This window comes from Anopheles marshallii, chromosome 2, assembly GCF_943734725.1.
Source record: "Anopheles marshallii chromosome 2, idAnoMarsDA_429_01, whole genome shotgun sequence".
Taxonomy (NCBI): Eukaryota; Metazoa; Arthropoda; class Insecta; order Diptera; family Culicidae; genus Anopheles; species Anopheles marshallii.
Genome location: NC_071326.1, coordinates 90,949,601 through 90,969,143, shown reverse-complemented (window position 1 = coordinate 90,969,143; position 19,543 = coordinate 90,949,601). Strand labels below are relative to the sequence as shown.

The 19,543-nt window shown below is 43.2% G+C and overlaps 5 protein-coding genes across 5 annotated transcripts; 2 read left to right on the top strand and 3 right to left on the bottom strand.

Annotated features, from left to right (window-relative positions):
* Positions 1–999: 999 nt before the first annotated feature.
* On the top strand, positions 1,000–6,697 carry LOC128710388 (far upstream element-binding protein 1). Its single transcript, XM_053805441.1, has 6 exons — positions 1,000–1,080; positions 3,003–4,085; positions 4,166–4,611; positions 4,689–4,768; positions 5,148–5,338; positions 6,383–6,697. The coding sequence occupies exons 1-6, from the start codon at positions 1,000–1,002 to the stop codon at positions 6,695–6,697; spliced, it is 2,196 nt and encodes a 731-aa protein (XP_053661416.1).
* Positions 6,698–12,057: 5,360 nt separating this feature from the next.
* Positions 12,058–13,167, bottom strand: LOC128706971 (proteasome subunit beta type-4). The gene is made up of 4 exons (XM_053801916.1): positions 13,063–13,167; positions 12,858–13,027; positions 12,576–12,782; positions 12,058–12,511 (listed from the first exon to the last, which is right to left on the bottom strand). The coding sequence occupies exons 2-4, from the start codon at positions 13,013–13,015 to the stop codon at positions 12,058–12,060; spliced, it is 819 nt and encodes a 272-aa protein (XP_053657891.1). The 5' UTR covers positions 13,016–13,027; positions 13,063–13,167.
* Positions 13,168–14,193: 1,026 nt separating this feature from the next.
* On the top strand, positions 14,194–14,604 carry LOC128709312 (uncharacterized). Its single transcript, XM_053804299.1, has one exon. It carries the CDS (start codon positions 14,194–14,196, stop codon positions 14,602–14,604), a length of 411 nt encoding a protein of 136 aa, XP_053660274.1.
* A 172-nt stretch (positions 14,605–14,776) lies between these two features.
* Positions 14,777–16,725, bottom strand: LOC128719922 (retinoid-inducible serine carboxypeptidase-like). Its single transcript, XM_053813565.1, has 4 exons — positions 16,662–16,725; positions 16,330–16,571; positions 15,699–16,263; positions 14,777–15,288 (listed from the first exon to the last, which is right to left on the bottom strand). Exons 1-4 carry the CDS (start codon positions 16,723–16,725, stop codon positions 14,777–14,779), a joined length of 1,383 nt encoding a protein of 460 aa, XP_053669540.1.
* A 389-nt stretch (positions 16,726–17,114) lies between these two features.
* Positions 17,115–19,347, bottom strand: LOC128719179 (retinoid-inducible serine carboxypeptidase-like). Its single transcript, XM_053812802.1, has 3 exons — positions 19,299–19,347; positions 17,661–18,455; positions 17,115–17,590 (listed from the first exon to the last, which is right to left on the bottom strand). Exons 1-3 carry the CDS (start codon positions 19,345–19,347, stop codon positions 17,115–17,117), a joined length of 1,320 nt encoding a protein of 439 aa, XP_053668777.1.
* Positions 19,348–19,543: the final 196 nt, after the last annotated feature.

Below are 19,543 nucleotides of genomic sequence, written 5' to 3'. Positions count from 1 at the left end.
CGTGCGAAAGAAGACGTGTGCCTGTGTGATGTGCGGAAAAAGCTTTCTATCCGTGCCTAGTAGCATCATAGTTCCTTTTTCTTTAGTTTTATAATTTTGTCCTATTTAAACACGCACAAGAAAGTACACGCAACCTTACATAAAGTGCATTTCACGCTGTGTGCCGGCCCGTTCTGGCGATTTTCCGTTTCCGCGTCGCCGCCGCCCTTTTTTCCCCCTGCGTTTGAAAGAATCGCGTGTTGAATGATGAGACTCGTGCCGTTTGCTTGTTGGAAAGCGTAGCCTAGTTTGTGGAAAAGATCAGCAACGAAATTGGAGAAAAGCGAACAAAAAGAAATTTTTGTACCCATTTTCACCCATCGGAGAAGATTCTAACCAGCAATAGCAACAAGAGCCAAAGAAGAGCGCGAGAGAAAGAGAGAGTGGAGATAGAACGAGCAAGCGAATCTAAAGAAGAGAAATAATCGGAAACAAGAAAACGGCTTGAAAAGTCCCACGAATACGCCTGTGGTCACATACCAACCCGCCGACACACAAACACACGATAGCTTCCCATGGTGGGCAGTGTGTAAAAACGACGCCAACACACGTATAGAACGGGAAGGATTGCTTCTAACCAAGAGGGTAGCTGGATTGTCGCAAAGGAAAGAGCAGCGTGTGGTGTTTGGCACAACGTCTCCTGGTTGGAAGTGGCCGGGTTAAGTGGAATAGGCAAGACGCGCGTAGAATATTAAAGGACCACTCGAAGGCAAGAAAAAGAACTAGTGCAGCCCCTCGGCTCCGAGGGTCGTGTCCAACTCTCCACACATTTTGTTCAGCGGCAATTGCGACAGGCATTAGGCAGCGACGCCCAGCAGCAACAGCAGCAGGCAGCAAAAGAAGACGGGCCGTGAAGCGCGAGTTTTAAAAGTCGTCCCCAGGTTGTGTATTCGGTGTTGACTTCCGGGTGGAGCAGTGTGGAACGAACATTTTTACTTTATCGGTTCATTTCTTTTAATAATGAGTGATTATTCCAACCAGAACTCGCAAAATTTTAGTCAATCGTCAGCATTTGCAGCCGCTTTACAGAGAGCTAAACAAGTGAGTAAAATTTGGGTTCTGGGATGAACAAAAAAGTAGAAGGCCGATTAGGTCGACGAGTTGGAAGGGCGTGTGCGGTGTGGTGTGGTGTGGTACACGATTCAAATGGGAAGCGACATGAACATTTTCAAACGAAAATGTAGTAAATAATCTTGCAACTTTTTGATTTGGAAGGTACGACTTATCTGTGCGCTTTTCTATGCAATATTTATTACACATGTCCTACACACAACACATAAAGAGAGAAATGGATTGCTTGATTATTTCCCATTCATATTTGGCGTCGGCGAAAAGCAGCAGGCATTCCCTTTTCACAGTTTCCCCGGTTTCACACGCACTTATGAAAATGGCGGCCGCTCAACCGTCACACACACACACTCACATACACATACCTAGTTTCAGTGCACCCTTTCGCGAACTGCATACTCTGTATGTCATTCGCACAAGGGTGTACAGTGTACACACGCTTTAGATGTGCGTCACATTTTCTGGGTGTGCGTGAACAGCATTGTGCCATACGCCTTCATTGTGTGTGCGTGCGCTCTGTTTATGGATAGTCTCTTGGCTAAAGTGTGCAGGGGTGAACGAGGGGAATCCGAATGGAAGAAGTGAAGCGGCATCGCCGGGAAATAAGGAAGGGAAAATCGATAAAGAACCGTTTCTAACAAGGTGGTATAGTTTGTGGCGTTGTATTCCTTCTTACGCACAGCGCCCTGCGTTGCTGCGATCGCTTTTCTCTCTCTTTGCTGATTGTGTATTTGTGCGTATCGCTGCGCGGTGGTAGTGTTTTTCATCATCCGAAAAAAAATGCTTAAAAAATCTCTCAAAACTTCCCACTCATCGTAGAATCGATGTTTTCCTTTTTCCGTCGCTTTCCTTAAACGCAGCCCGTATCAGTTTTGTGTCCAACGTGTCTGTTCCTTTTTTTCGCTAATAGGATCGTAAATAAAATGTTCACATGGACACGGTGTGAAGACGAGGATAGTTTTGAAAAAAAGAATTGTATCGCACTGATTACCTGAAACTTGTGGAAAATGGAAAATCCCTGTCTGATACAATCGCAAAAGAGGAAGAAGAAGTTCCTTTAAAATCGCGAAATGGTTGTGCGGCTTGAAGGACAGCAAGCAAAAACCAAAGCATACATTTGCATTATGTTAAGCGTGGTAACCGGGAAACATTTTTCTTTAGTTGGCTTTGGATATCATCGAACCTAGAAGTTAAATATCCTTTCCCATTCGCGCCCGGCGACACATTAAACCCGAGCAAAATAAGGCAAGGGAAACGATTGTTCAGTGTATGTCTATGTGTGTGTGTGCGTGTGCGTCAGGTGAATTTTATTCCTTTATGCATTGTTAAAACTTATGTGTACCTTTCCGGTGGGAATTAAGTCTCTATTCTTGAGATTATTATCCAATCGTCTTAACAATTTGAACAGCAAAAGAGAATCCTTTGCTTTGAGGGTATATACACGTCCTCTGATTTTTTCTAATCCTATACGGTTTGTTTCTGTATTGGTATCAGAAAATTCCGTCTAGAAATTTACGCGTCTCGCTGTGTCACTTAGTAACGAACATACCCCTGTGCGTATTGCATGTGTGTGTGCGTTCAGGAGCAAAACGCACCGGGATCGTGATTTCAATGCTTCATAAAATTAGCATATCATTTATAGGAGAGGTTTTCACATAGCGAGAAAGAGAGAGATTGAGATAGAATTATGAGTACAGTTAATGTCGCGCCATTGGTAAGGTGATAATTACTGTTTTACCGGTTCCCTTCAGATCCCGCTGACCACGAGACCCGCCACTAGGTTCGATAAAAAACCTCCAAATGAAGCATCATGAGATAGCTTTCACTTTGTGTCTTTTATGTGGTGACTTTGTGTTCGGAATTTACTAGTATGTTGCTTCAATTCCCCATTGCAGATTGCCGCTAAGATACACCCGGGAGGTCACCAGCAGCAGCAGCAGCCGCACCAACCAGTGAAGAGACCACACGACGATCACGATTCGGGGCCAGAATTGAAAAAGTTCGGTGGACAGTCTGATTACAATAATGCTAGCTCGCCTACTGGCATGAGTCAGGCTGCAATGCAAGCCGCCGCCCAAGCTGCAGCAGTAGCCGCCCGTCTGTCGCAGAACAACAGCAGCAATAACCAGAACAACTTCAACGCTCCTAACGCTCCCGGAGGCGGTGGATCGCAGGACCCGAACCAACGCGTGCGCGAACTAATCAGCAAGATGGTAAACCACGGCCCAATGGACAACGGCAATCATCCCGGTCAGGGTGGTGGAGGTGGTGGCGGCGGCGGTGGTGGCGGAGGCCGTGGAGGTGGTGGTGGTGGTGGCGGCTTCAGCACATATCAGGAGATGATGATTCCTGGTTCGAAAGTGGGTCTGATCATTGGCAAGGGTGGTGAAACAATTAAACAGCTGCAGGAAAAGACGGGCGCCAAGATGGTGATCATACAGGATGGACCGGGTCAGGAGATGGAGAAGCCACTGCGTATTTCCGGCGACCCGCAGAAGGTGGAACAGGCGAAGCAGTTGGTGTATGAGCTGATCCAGGAAAAGGATGCGTATTCGCAGCGACCGAACATGAATGGCGCTGAACAGGCGGAAGTGTTCGTACCGAAGGCGGCCGTCGGGGTGGTAATCGGCAAGGGTGGTGAGATGATCAAGAAGATTCAAGGCGAATCGGGCTGCAAGCTTCAGTTCATGCAGAGCCGTGGAGATGGTCCGGGTGATCGGCGCTGCATTGTACAAGGGTCGAAGGCACAGGTCGAGGAAGGAAAACGAATGATCGAGGATCTGATCGACAGTGTGCTGCGCCGTGAACAGCAGGGTGGTGGAGGTGGCCGCGGAGGAGGCGGAGGTGGTGATGGTGGTGGTCACGGACGCGGTGGCATGGGAGGTAACCCGAATCAGGATAATAACTACAATAACTACAATGGACCGCAGGTGACGAGGTTGGAGTACACCTTCACTGTACCGGTATCGAAATGTGGTGTAAGTGGAGTGACGGAGACTTCCGTCTCAAAGGAATGCGTTTCAAAGGGCGCGGTACTAACCGTAAGTTTATGTTGCAGATAATCATCGGACGCGGTGGGGATACGATCAAACAGATTAATCAGCAGTCCGGTGCACACACGGAGATGGACCGAAAGGCGTCACAGAATCAGACGACGGAAAAAACATTTACCTGCAAGGGTGAACAGCATCAGGTGGACGAGGCGAAGCGATTGATTCAGGATAAAATCAACATGGAGATTAACATGGTGTACGTCGGCTCCACGTCCGTGCCGGTCAATCAGTACCAGAACAATGGCGCTGGGGGTGGTGGTGGAGGCGGTGGTCCCAACGCATACCAGCAAGGTGGTTGGGGTGGCGGTTATCAATCGCAGGGTGGTTGGGAACATCAACAATCGGCCCAAGTAAATGCAGCATCAGCCGCGGCAGCGGCTGCAGCAGCGGCAGCGCAACAACAGCATCAACCGCAGGCAGATTACTCGCAACAATGGATCGAGTATTATAAGTAAGTGGCCGATGGATATGAGCGAATTCGTGACCGGCTACTTTGCAAGCTAATGAATCTATAACTTTTATTTAAAGGCAAATGGGAATGCTTAGGGAGGCGGAAGTAATTGAGCAACAGCTTAAAGCACGTCAGGCAGCCCAAGGAACGATGGCAGGTAATTTAAATTCCCAATCTTCCAAGTAGAATCAAAAATCCTTAACATGGGTTGCATGTTCAAAAAATAATCACACCCTGAATTCAGCGATAACTTTTGCTTTCTAAATGGCGTGTTAATCTGTTTTTCTCTACACACTTCTTCTCTCTCCAATGGCTGGCATTCATGTTAATTTTAATTTCTTCGCTGTGTTATATCGATCGGTATATTTTTAAAATTTTTGCTATTTGGTTATTTTTGAACTTTTGGTCATATATTTACGTTTTTTGATTGAATTTTCCTATTTTTCGCCAACGCAAAACTCCCTTGTTTCCTTTTACGCCATCCTTCTATTTTATTGTTGTATGTTATGTTGTAAACAAATGTGAAACACAAAAAGCTAATCAAAATGTGCAAGGTCAAACAGTGATGGGTGCCGCAGGAGCCGGAGCCCCACAACAACAGGCGCAACCGCAACAGCAACAAGTTGGCGGCCAGGCAGACTACAGTGCAGAATGGGCTGAATACTATCGAAAGATCGGCAAAATCGAGGAAGCGGAAGCAATCGAGAAACAGATCAATGCAAACAAGGTATGGTGTCACTGAATTCATTCGCATTCAAACCATTCGCCCACTTTCCCAGTATCTTCGGTCCTTTTACTGTCCTCTTCGTGGTTGAATGTCTATATTCCATGAAAACCGCGGGACCAATAGTCAAGGAAAATGTGTAGCATTCACTTTATCAAACATATTTTTTGAAAGAAAAAAAAAACATTAGCAAATCTCCTGATTAGTCTGGTTGTTTTAAGAATTTAACAATCCTAACTAATCTGCAATACAACGACCATATGTACCTTGGCGTATATCAAGGATATGCATTAAATCAAACATTATTTTGTGGATATCGTTGATTCACGCTTGATAAAGTGATTGGATAAATTGGAATAGATCAAATTAATGTTCCTACGCGCCTTTAAGCGTCCATGGCCCGTGACCTGATATGTACATACTTGCTTTTTCGTTAGTATGGTTTTTGCACAGACGATAGGTTTCCACATGCAGATGATTTATTACCTATATACGTGCCACAGGAATTTCGAGCAGCAATTCTTTTGCTGACCTCACTACAGAGCCAATATAAAACAACCAATCGGATTATTACATTAAGGTGATAAGATTAATGTAGACAAGATTTTGGGATCTATTAGTGGATTATGGCGATGTCGATTGAAGTATCTCAAAGAATAAATTGATAATTTGTTATAGTTTGGTTGTTGTTTATAAGAACACGGCGGGAACATATCGTCTGTATAACAGCCATTTGTTTTGATTTCGATTCGAATGTCTAGAACGTACGTTATAACCAACAATGTTTATTTACATTGTTTTGATTTTGTTATTTTGTTTTTGTTTTTTCCTATTCTGGCCACTTTTATCGTAATTTTTATTTGCCAAATTTGTTTTCGGCAACATTTATATACCTATATCATCCTGCATCTGCTCTTATCCCGTATTCCTTTCCGCATCTAATCCTTCATACCCTCTCCTTCCCAATCCTTTCCGGGTGGTTTATGCAACCGGCACACACGTCTCGTCCCTTGCTGTGGCGATCTTCAATTTCTGTAAACTAATCAGCCCTTGCAAGCACAGGCCGTTGCGGCAGCGGCAGCAGTAGCGGCGGCAACCGGTGGTAATCAACCCGGTGGACCGGGAGGTGCTGGCAACGGGCCATATGGAGGCGGCGGAGGCCCACAGCAGCAGGGACCTGGCGGCTATGGCGGACAACAGTACCAGCAGTACTACGGCGGTGGTGGTGGTGGAGGTGGTGGCGGTGGTGGTGGCGGTGGTCAACCGGGATACGCAGGCTATCCGTACGGTGGAGGATATCCAGGACCGGGCGGTGGAGGGCCCCAAAACCAATCGAATGCATCTAATCAGGACAAGAATTAAGATGAAGATACCACGCACGGTCTCTTCCAAACCCTTTCGACAAAACGACAGCCTTCCAGACTATGCACCAGCGTGTATCTCAACCCCCACATCAAGAACACAGAGCTCAAGGGAGTGTGAAAGTATGACCGACCAACGAAGTTTTGGTCGGCTGAATGATGCATCGTGTTCGGAAAAAATGGTAAGTTTTTACCTTGCCGTTTACACTAATCTACACATGCAAGAGAGCATAAGCTAAACCACAAAAATGCCAAACTAGCAGCGTGATATTCTGGTACGGCATTGTTTCCGATCCAAAATTTATCTGTTGTACTGTGTACCTCCTCGTCTTTCCTATTTCTTCTCTCGTCCTCCTACTCGCTTTGAGTGAACTTTTTGTTTATTTTTTTATTCTATTTATGTTCTCATTTTGTTTTCCTTAGGTCATTGATTAAATTGTATTTTGTATCGTTTATTTTAAACTTTGCCGATTCTGCCGGGTCTGGCTTTTCTAACGATTTTTTTAATTCACTTTTTGCGCTTCTCAACAACAAAGCTTTGTTGGTGCTATTGCTTTAATTTTCAAGTACAACAAGAATTTTTATATTATTTCACAATATTTAACGTATCTTTTTTGCAGCTTTGCTATGTATTTTGATTTATTGTGAAATTATATTTCATTACAAACTGCTCTTTACTGCCCGGTAGTTTGGTATTTTAGGCAGCATCTTCTCAAAAGTAGTGGCCCATTTATATTCGTTTTGTGTGCTGTTGTTTATTATACTAGAGCTAAAATTCATATTCAATGCCACCATCGCAAAGAGGTAACATGTAGGCAAGCTAAATGATATATATGAAAATGTTTTCGTTATACACGATTCACCATCAACTTGTCGCGTATCACATTTCGGTGTCAACATAATGTTGTCTTCAGTTGTGTATGTTTAACTCTATATTCTGTGATTCATTGCAGAAGCGAAGACTTCCCTCCTTCCCGACTGGGGTTTCCAGGTTCGATCTTTTTTTATTGCGACTCCCACGCAGTTGATTATTAGCGCGTAATGTTTCGCGATATGTTGCATGAACGGTAAATGATCTGTTTATTTAATTTGCAAGTAATAATATGCTAAATGAAATAATCCACTATACCAACAATATACACCTTACACGGTGTAACAAAAATTCATTTCCTTTTATTATATACAATTTTATGCGTATATACATATATTTGATTCTATAAGTGCATATAAAACTATATTTTGTCATTTTATGGATATATTATTCGATTGACACCCGTTAGGCAAATTATGTATGAAACTAACCTTTTTTACCGTCCAATAAATTGTGTATTATTTATTTATTTATATTATTATTATTATTAATGCCATCAAATGCTTTTCAAGGGGATTCTATTCAATTTATTGTGACTGCAAATACAAAATTTATTGCAAAATCTTTATGCTGTTTATTACGAATATATGCATTAAATGTACAACCATTTCATTATCTTGTCGTAAAATGAGCATTGAATAATTGATTTTTGAATGTTTGGGGATTTATTGTGCAGTTAATGGCGATATTATGATATACATTTATAAGCGCTACTTATAAAAAATATTGTAATCATATTTAAAATTCTGCAGCAATTAAACATGTAGAGAAGATTACCATTTTCTATATCAACAGTAAATTTCACTAAATTAAATTTAGGTTCTATATTACATACAGATGTGAAGATGCAAGAATTATTCCATATTAGGTGGTGGAAACTTTGCAGAATAGTGAAATCATTTACATATACATACTGCTCTGTTGTTTCTTTTTTTCATATATACATATCTGTTGATCGGCACAATACGTTCACAGATGATTGTGCCGATGATTCGATACATTTCCATCTCGTATGCATTTGTGTTGTAATAATGTTTATGATAGCACATTTATATTGATATTCAATTTAACTTCCATGAATGACTGTTATTATATTTATATGCAATTTATATATGTATACACTTAATTGTAGATGAATTTTTACTATAATGGTTAATTGCTCTTTTATATGCACTATTTACCCGAACCAATGCCTATGGATTGTGTACAATGATAATAATTTGTTCGAATATAAAATTTCGTCTAAACACTTACTTTTGCAAAATCAACATTCGTTTAATGATGGTTAACGTATTTATAATGATTTACCATTATATTATCTATATTTGACACAAACTTATTGACCCTTAGAAATATGTGAATGGAAATGTTCCTTGAAATGATTTATTATAGATATTGTTTTATCATATTACCTTTTCTCTGCATATTTCAATGTGTCCGCTTATGTGCAATTTTTGAACATGTTTTCATATATTTTTTCACTCCGCTTTCAGTTTTTGAGAAGACTTTTGTGGTATGGGTTCATACAACCGTGCGTAATATTACGGAAATAATGGGCTTTTTTGTTTGTTATGCGATTCGTAAGGTAAATAATTTATTTTATGTTGTTCTTCATGATTTTTATATTCAAACGTGTGGAGGAATGATCAAAACAAATTTTTGGACAATGCTTGAGATCGATTGGTTTGGAGTTTGGTTTAAATAATGCGCCCCCGCAGGGCAGGCAGGGCCCACTCTCTCTTTCTCTCACACTCTCTGTCTCTTTACTCTCTTCCCTGTCTGCATATGTCCTTCCGCCACATACATACATATTATGATATTGAGCCGCCGTTATTTGAAAATTTCCATTTTTCTTTCTCTCTTTTCGAAACATTTATTGCAGCTCTTATAACCTAACACTACTTCTCTACCAATAACTGCAACTGCATTACTGCATAATACAACAGTGCGAGGCGAATGGGAAAGGCCGATAGACGACAAATATATTATAATCCAGCATAGCAGCAAGTGAAATAAATTGAAGTTCGAAGTAATTATGATTAATCCACAATCCAATCTAAATAAACTAGTTTTTAGGGAATACCTCTGAAATGGTAACGTTTAATAGTAGCGTTAGTAGCAATATTATATGAATCCCAATTAACGGATAGCGAGAAGCTTGCAAAGAAAAGGGAGTAGCAGTTATTCAAATGAAGCAAAAGCAAGAAATAAGCGTTGCTCGGAACCGCGCAGAGACATCAACACAGTCAACCGAAACTCTACTGTCATGCGATACAGAGTGCATATAGTGCTCGCTATACACAGACGAGTCGTCGGTGCAGCGGTTCCGGATTTCTATGGAATGCACTGCGAGGAAAGGAGGAGGTGTACAGTTCCCCGCTTGCCAATCTCTGTGTGCAGTTATTTCGTAGCATTTTCCCTGAATCACGTGTAAAGAACTATTTAATTATAGCTAGCGCGCCTTGTGTCGAAAACAGTTTGAAATATATTATTTCTATCACATAGAGATAGAATCATTCTTCCAAAGGCAGGATAGCGTCCGATCAGTTTCTTAGTGCATGTACGAGACACGGAATGAGGACGAGCTTCATCGGTGTGGCTGGAGTTCCCGGAGCGGTTGTATGTATATTAGGTGTAGTACTTTCAAGGGAACTGCAATCCACATCTCGTCGCGCCTACTTTATAAACTGGTGTATAGAAACAGATCCCAAGTGTTTCAAGGATGTGCAGCACATCAGCTTCCCCAAAGCGGAACTTCTCGGTTGTCCGATAGCTGCAGTGCCATCGTCACTTGAATTTGGATATAAAGCATCGGTATGACGGTACGGCGCAGTAAAGGTATCACAGATACTTGTGCTCAATTGCCGGAGAAATGCGGATGCTTTGCAGGAGAAAACATCAACATTGTAAGTTTTTCAAATACTAATTATAATGTTAAACACACAACCAGAAATGGTCAAAGAAAAGAAAAGGAATCCAATGCAAGTTGCTCTCTCCACTATTACTTGCATAAAGTGTACGTTTATTTGTAGTACTGCAAATGTTCGAAATGATGTATCAATTTATTATCCTTTTGTTCATGGTCATGTTCCCCTTATACCCTTTTCTTGTGGTAATTTATATACATGGCCAAATTCGTCAAAGGAAGGGCAATCTTCTCCAACCCGGTCATAGCGAATCATGGCTGGATCAACAACCACCGGATTAAGCATCATTTATTGTTTGTTTTAAGTTAATTTTTTACTTGTACTTTCAATTAAATAATTCAACTCATGTTAATTTCTTGCTAAATGCATAATTTATTTCTTACTTTTCATTCAAATTTATTTAAGAAGCAAAAGCACAGTTAGGTTTTTCTTTGGCGAATTCATACTTTTGTGATGTTCTTAACCCTAATTTTCATTGAGTTACAGTTTTGTCCTTATCTGTGGTGTTGGTTATGTTGATTTGACGATCTATTATTATTCCCTGTTCTTTCAACTAACTTTGATTGGACGGGAAATTGTTGTCGAAAATAGTGTAACAGTTGCGTTGCGTTGGGTGTGATGAAACTAAACGCCGGATTGTGTATGTTCGAGAGTGTTGTTCGTGGTCGTTACGTCAAGAACGAGCTGTATTTTTAGGTGAGTTTTTCTTCCATTTCGTGCGGTTGCTTTCGTCGTGTTTCGATGCCAGAAGGTTTCTCTTCAGCTCCAACGTGAACAAGTGTTAAATCGTTGAAAGTGAAGTACCAGAAGAATGAAGATGGGAAATTAAAAGCTTCTATCAGTATTTGTACGCAGTGAACAAAACCATGCACCGAGTTCTAAAGTTCAAGGAAAAGGAAAATGAATAAAGATCTAAAACGAAGTTCCCTCTGGTGTCGGCTTTGATGTGAGATCGTTTGATGACCAACGTTTATATTTTTATGTAACTTATACGTTTGTATGTACTAAGTATAGGGAGAAGGAATGATATTGAAAGCAAAAATAAACACGTGCAAGTGACCGTAAAAACGTTTGACTAAATTTACATTATTTACCTGGCTATCAAAGCAAAAGAGTAAAAGGAACCCACAAGTCGATGCGTGATTTCTACTGCGGTTGAACCAGTATTCGGCCATATTGAATTAGAAATATTTCATGATGCGCGTTGCATAGGCACAGGCGTATTACGTAGTCGTTGAGAAATGATTCAAGCATTGACACGTAACGCTTGAAATTAATTTTGTTCACATGTTTACGGCGGCTATTAAATTAATTTCAAGCACAAAATCTAAGCAGAAAGGTGAAAAGCTGATGGAAAATACTTTCTTTTTTCATATAAAATGTTTGTTTTTAATTGGTTTTTATGCATTCTTTCGCCTGAGTGGCCTGAATTGCTGAATCAATTAAATGCAGAGAAAGGAGTCAACTAACATTACACTTTGTTTGAATATACCAGAGCTTCACCGATAGTGTTTATTAGAAGATTTGCTTGTAAATTACTTCGAGTCGTAAAAACCACCCAGCTCAGTACCCCTTGATCGTGTGGGCCAGATCCCAGTTCTGTGCGACGAAACAATCGACATCCAGTTGCACCCCGCTAGCAGTGCAGATGGCCTGCGAATATTTCGGATCGCTGCGGCAATCACGATACCATAACACCTCCATCACGCGCTTCATCAGTTCGTTCGCCTGGGGCTGACCGAGGTGTTGGTAGGCTGCCGGATTTTCCGAGTATTCGCGCAAAAGTGGCAGTGCCAAATGCGTGCCGTACCCTGTAGCAACAACATTGCTGGTGTACGAACGACCACGCAGATTCACGTGTCCCAAGAAAGGTTCTCCATCCTGCATACCGCCAATAACGAGATCGAGGTAGAGCGGTTGGAAATCGGACCGACGGTTGTACATCACCCGGGTGAGCCAGTTGTAGAACGAACGTGGCTTCATTTCGTTCTTATCATCCAGACACTGATCGTCGATACTGTGGAGAGCAAGGTTTACAATTACTAATTCGTTTCACCGGAAACGTTGCATTCGACACTTACACCTTCTGATCGATGTGTCGTTTGATGTACTGAAAGTCGGCGAAGTCTCCACCGATACCGAGTACGGTCTTATCGTTTATACGATACACACGGTCCACATCGTGGAAGCGAGCGAGCGATCCGTACGAAATAAGCTTATCGGCCGCAATGATCACACCATCCTTGAACATTAAACCGACCACGGATGTGCCGGTCGTTACTGGGTAACTAGAAAGAAAACAATGCGTGTTTGAGGTTAAAACAAACCGGACACATTTTCATCGGTCGTTGCTGGATACTTACTACGATCGCTGTGTGCCAAATTCACCGGGAGTGTCTGAACGTGGAGCTTGCATTGCGCTATTGTTGACCGAACTACCCGGGAAGTTATAGAAAGCACCCGGAGCGGGACCATTGCTCCAGAACGGACCGGCCATAGCGTTATCTCCCATAGGATACATTTCTTTACAGCTCTAGCTAAACGTGACGAATACTACAAATAGAATACGATGAGATAAATTGTAAAAGAAGCCACAATTTACCTTTTACAACAACGCACCAAATGATTGAAAACAGCAATCGAGGAATGAGTAGGAATTTTGTTTGTCACGGCGAATATGACAGCCACGAGCAAATGTCATTCGTGTACAAGGTTTATACAAAAGATAAGTCACGTGACATGCCAAGTTGTAGAGTGAATTTTGACATAAGAGCGCATTTCGGAAATGTGCAATAAATTTTCTGTCCTAATTGTGCTGTGGTATAGATTTGCTCTACACAAGAATAGTGAGAATGTGATACAGGTACGTAATAAGAATAATTTAGTTTATTTTGTTCATATGGTATCAACAATTCGCTCAGCGATGACCAAACAAAAAACCGCGCTATTGTGCGGCATGATCCAACCTTGTGTGTCAGCTGTTTGGAACGGAGCGTTTGTTTGGCTTAAATTGTGATAAGTAAAACGTTCGCTGTATCACTAATTTACGAAAGCAGTTCAACAAACGAACCTACGGTAAGTGAGAAATGATGCTTGGATTTAGTGAAGGTGCATGTTAGAATCTAACCGCAATGCGAAAACTCTTGTGTGTAACTGGAAATTTACTGTAGAATCCGGGAAGGAAGAAAAAACGGTCATATCACGGCGTTTAATGGTTAGCGGCAACCGGGAACGTGAAACCTACCGGGAGAGGGAATATTTTTATATCCTTCGGAAAAGTTGCCCGCAGCTCCAACACGACGTGTGTGAGGGCCGTCAGTAAAAAAATTGGAACGGTGTTCGCGTTTTCCCCTTTTGCCCTTTTATCTGGTATCCGGGACGACGGAATGAAGTGTTTACCGATGCGGCGATACCACCCCGGAACGGTGGGTTAACAATATACGACGCTGATCAAGGTATCAAATTTCGCATCAAACCATCCCAAGATAGACATTCCCGGGTTCACGATAGAGAGTTCAGGTGTGTGTGCATCATCCTGCCTGTGTATTGAAGCAATCGATTTGCACCGGTTGGGGTGGGTTTGTTTTTAGCAAACATCATTAGCCACACGCCCACAGAAGGACAGGGCGCGCATTAGGGAAAGAGCATTGGAAAAGAAAGCGAAAACCAGAACACAGTGCCTAAATACCCGCCAGCAGGATGACGGCCACCAGTACGAACGAACCGGCAGCTTTCGATCACATCGAAACGATTGTTATTGAGGGACAACCTACCGATATTGTGTATCACCGGTTTGCGAACAAGCTGTTCCTCATCATCACCCAACACCAGAAGGTGGCCAACGTGTACACGGTACGAAGCCACGCGCACAACGACCTAAGCGGCGACGACAGTACCACTTCCGGTGCGCCGATAAACGGTTCGAATCGAATCTACACCATCAAGCACACGTTCGGGGCCAGCTCGGATGAGGCGGAAGCGGCCATCCGTTACCTGATGAACTTTATGCAGCAGAGCGAAGAGATAGTCATTACCCTAGGGCTGCGACAGATCGATAAGAGAACGCTGGATCAAATCGGAGCCCAGCTGCGAAAGATTGTGTTAGAGTAGGATGGATAAAGGTATGGCAATACCCTTAGCGTTAACTTTTTCGTTCTTAGGAGTTTCTTAAATATATACGTATACGTTCATACGCTTGGCGCCACTTTGGAGATAATATTTAGGTAAATCGGTCTATTTGCCTGTTCCGGTTTGTTACATCCGAAGCACGCCGAAGACGCCGCTAGAATCGACCGATGTGCGCTCGCAATATATGTACCATTGCCGAAGGATTATCAGCCGGCACCATGTGACCGGCACGGAGAACCGTATAGTGTGTAAACCGTTCGGTATATGCAGTACGGTAGCCATCAATAATACCATTAATTGCAACGACCGTAAATGCCTCCTGGCGTGGTAGGTGGGTATGGTCGATTCGTTTTTGAAACAATCGATTCATCCACGCCAGTGTCCCTGGCAGACAGGTAATAAGATCCAACTGACCGCTAAACAGTACCAGTTCGATGGTGGTTTCGTTAAGCAAACTCTCGACCGTCCTGATGCTGGATTGGAGAAAATCATCGCTAAGTGCTTCGAATACCGCTGTCCTTTGGCTGCCCCAGGGGGGTTTGTTCGCGATACCAAGCATATGTGAGACTGGTCCACGCATCAATCGTTCCAGGGAGCTGTGTAATTCAACAACTTGCGGTGGACCGGTGCCGCCGTACCACCATAGCGTTTCTCCATATTCCAGCACTAGAGCAGAAAAGGAGGGAGAAGTGAACAACAACAACTCAAATCAGAACAACCCGGGGAAAATCGTAGCAGGAATATTTAATGTTTCATCAGGTATGTACATAGGTGATGAGAGAATTTTGGGGCGCTAATGAATTACCTTTCGGGGTGGAAATGAGGATGAAACTGGCTTGAATATCTGCTGCCGTTTGGGTGGATGTTGAATCAATGAATAATAATTTAATTCATAATAGGAACCAATGGGTTTGCGTGACCAGCAATTATCGAACCTATGGTTTCTATAGCAACTACAAAATTATCATTGGGAATGCTGGCGGAACTTATTTAAATTTTGTTTAACCTTACAATGATGCTAAGGGCAAAGAATTAACATGTTATTTGACATGCTAAGCATTGCTCGTTTTACTAACCTTCGTCACTTTCGGCCTCTGGTAGCTCCTTTGCGGTAGGTTTCAACACATTGTAGCAATTAATTCCACCCGTCTCCTGAATGATAGCCTGCTGCAATCCATGCCATCCATCCAAGGCCATACCGGGACGTTGTTGTTCGATTTTCTCACTCACGGCCGCCACTCGACGTGCGATACGTTTACGTCCGGCTTCATCTAGATATCCTAAACCGGACAAATAGTTTGGCCAAGCCGCTATACTATCCAGAGGCGATAGCCAAGCGCTCGCGAGTAAAAGACCCACCAGCTTACAATGCATCACACCGACCTGGATCTCTTTCGCTAGTGCATACGCAAACTCAACCGCAATGCGGCCTCCGTAGCTTTCGGACGCGATGTACAGCGGAACGTTACTCTCCCAGTCGATCGTCGTGGTTGCGCTGATTGTGTGGTAGAAATGCTTTAAAAATACTAGCAGATCGCTCACAACCATTGAGCTGTTGCGGGCCAGTAGGGAATGATCCTCGGTGTAGCTAAACCCACTGCCCACTGGACTGTCGACGAACAGTACGTTATAGTCGTTAACCTAAGATAGACAGAGCAGTTAGGTTGATGAACTGTTTACGAAGAAGTCCACACATTGTTCTTTTACCCAGGAATTTTCACGCGGCTTTAGCATTCTATCGAGTGGTCCAATTTCTTCGAAGTTGCCAAATCCACTAGACGAAGCACCTGGCCCTCCCTGGAGCCAGATAATAAGGGGCTTTTGTGTGTTGTGCTCTGGAGCATCCGGATGTGCATCCGTTCGATACAACCACCAGAAAATGAAAGCTCTTGGGCGCACCTCACTGTAGCCCCAGATTTGTTTGCCTGGACCAAATCCATTGGTAGCGACTGAAACATAAATCACCTTTAAACAAAATATTTCCTTTACAAATTTTGAACATAATTATGGATTTCGGAAATATCCCAAAGCTTACGAACCAACAGTTGAACAGCACATGCTAAACACCATCGTCCAAACATTCCAATAGACGACTCTGCTCATGTTACTCGCAAATACAAAAATACGCTACGCAACCCAAGAACACTGAACCAGACACACTGAACCGAACTGGCACCTGTGCACGTATTTTTATAACAACGAATCGACACGTGAATTTCTGCATCTCAGCTGATCGACGATACGACACAGATGATGTCAGAGAACAGATGATCTTTATGCACCATGTCTCAGGCAAACTGCAGGCATCTGCTTTAAATCAATTAATTATCTACACTTCCGACGCAAAGGTTATTGTGCACCGTTACCGGTTTCAAAGCGGCTGAATCCATCACCCAATGATTTGTAGTACAAATAGTAACCTTTATTGTTTCGTCGGGTTTCATTACCGTATGGTGATTTTCGGTATAGAGTCACAAGTGGTGGTGCGGAATTTACACCGGTACATGCTTCTGAAGAATGTAGTCCATCAGGATGGGGTTGTCAGCGGGAACCATATGGCCGGCTCTCAATGCCCAGTAGACAGCCAACTTTCCAAAACTCTTCTCATAGCCCTCCAACACACCGTGCTGACCGACGGCATTCCGCGGTGATTGCAGGTAGTTGTTACGGCCACTCCACTGGACCTTCTCGATCCATCGCACATTACCCGGGGTGGCTACGATCAGATCGAGCTGCCCGGTGATGATCACCACATCGAGGCTGGTGTTGTTGAGCAGCAGTTCTACCACATCGATGGCGGGTTTCATGAAGTCACCGGCAAGTGTGTTAAACACCCGACCGCTCTGAGCACCGTAGACCGATTCTGCCGGAAGACTCAGTGCGGGTGCTACCTCAAAACGCATCAGATCTTCCAACATCTGATCACGATCTTCCGTCGCTAAGCGGGTGGCACGAGATGCAATTGCACCTGTTGGTGGGAAGAGGATAAGTTAGTAGATGTCCCACATCGACCCATGAAGGTTTGATTAAATACTCACTTCTCATGTCGCGAGAGAACTGCTCCAGTTGTGATCTAGTACTAGCTGCATCCTGTTTGAACAGAACGTTGTAGAAATCAATTCCGTGTGTCTCACGAAGTATTACGTTTTCCGTCATTCCCCACAAGTTAGTCGCCTGTTCCCATTGACCCTGGTTGAGAACGTGCTCCGTTTCGATAGCCGCAGCCTGGATTGCATTGTAGCCTTTCGTGTCGACAAAGCCCATGTTGAGTAGGAACTCGGCCCACGATAGTACCGAATCGATGGGCGAAACCCACGGTGCCACAATGCCGACCGACTGCAGATTGCAATCAATCTCACCGTTCTTGATCGCTTTATCAAGCACGTACGCAAACTCGGGTGCCATCTTGCCTCCGTAGCTCTCGGCATAAATGTGCAATGGTGTATCGCGGAACTCGGGCTGCAGGGTGTAGAATTGTTTCATGAGTTCTACCAAATCGTCCGCAATTTCGCCATTCGTTTTGGTGAGCAGTGAAAAGTCCTCCACATAGCTGAAGCCTGTTCCGACGGGGTTGTCGATGAACAGGACGTTATAGTCCCGCACCCACGTGTGGTTCCGTTCGTCCAGCTCGAGTGTCTGTGGGCCAAGCTCTTCGAAGTTACCGTACATAGAGGACGCGCCAGGACCACCCTGGAGCCAAATCACGAGCGGTCGATCGGCATGGGAGGGTACGTCAGCGGTCGTGTAGTACAGCCACCAGAACATATGGGCACCCGGTCGAACTTCAGCAAACCCCCAGTCCTGCATGCCTGGACCGAAGCCTTCCCGAGGAACTGCAGATGCATAGAATTAAGAGTTAAACATTTATTACCATTCATTTGTCTTTAGCGTCAAGCCATGGAACATCTTATCAACGACAAACAGCATTTTAAATCATTACACATACAAACAGAATTGTTCTTCATCCGATGTTAGTTAATTAATTATGCAATAACAGGCATTGTGTTAAGAAAACATATCAATATTCTTTCCATTCCAGTTGGCTCCATTGTTTGGGGTATGACTATGTCTTTTAAAGGCCTTCGATAACACGCTGCACATTGAACACTCTACATCATTGACCTGTCGACTGATTTTAGACCTAATCCTTATCTGATACGATCCTGTTGAATGGTCAATTTCTTTATGATTATTGTTATTAGTACGTTATCACTTGTCACAGTAGTCGATTGCATTCAATTACTGCTGTGACTACACGCCACACATGATAATGTGGTTTTCCACAGTGTTAAAATGGAAAACATCCTCTTCACTTAAGTTGTTGATGCACTCAAAAACATACTCTGTTGAAAGATGAAGAATAGTAATGTCAAGAATTCATTCTACATTTCTTAGATAATAAAAAGTCCACGTGACTGTTCAAATCTCACTCGCAGGTTGGACGTTTGTTAAATTTCATCTAAATCTCAACAACAAAAACACCACCGCTTCGTTCCAACGCAATTCCTTTTCACATTGTTAAAACACTCCTTCTGCAAGCACACTTTCACTCATCTTCGGCTCATTTTCAAACATCACCTCTTTCGTTTGCTCTTTCGTCGTTCGTTAGCACATTTTATTTTGCTTTCATCGTGATGATAATTACCCAGACTAACTGGCCGGTCCCATTGACTCACCTGCACCCACCATGGCCAACGCCAACGCCAACACGATTGAGAGCTTCATTTCGCACACGCAGTGAATATAGATCCAGAAGTATACACCAAACTCCCGCTACGCTAGCCTGGCAGCAGGAAACTAACAGGTACGCACCCACGATGATGGCACTTTTATATGGTCGATTGTGGACGAATCTCTCTACGAACAGATCTCCCGTATCAGTGCCGAAGTACCCTCAGAATGTGCGCTACGTCGATATCTC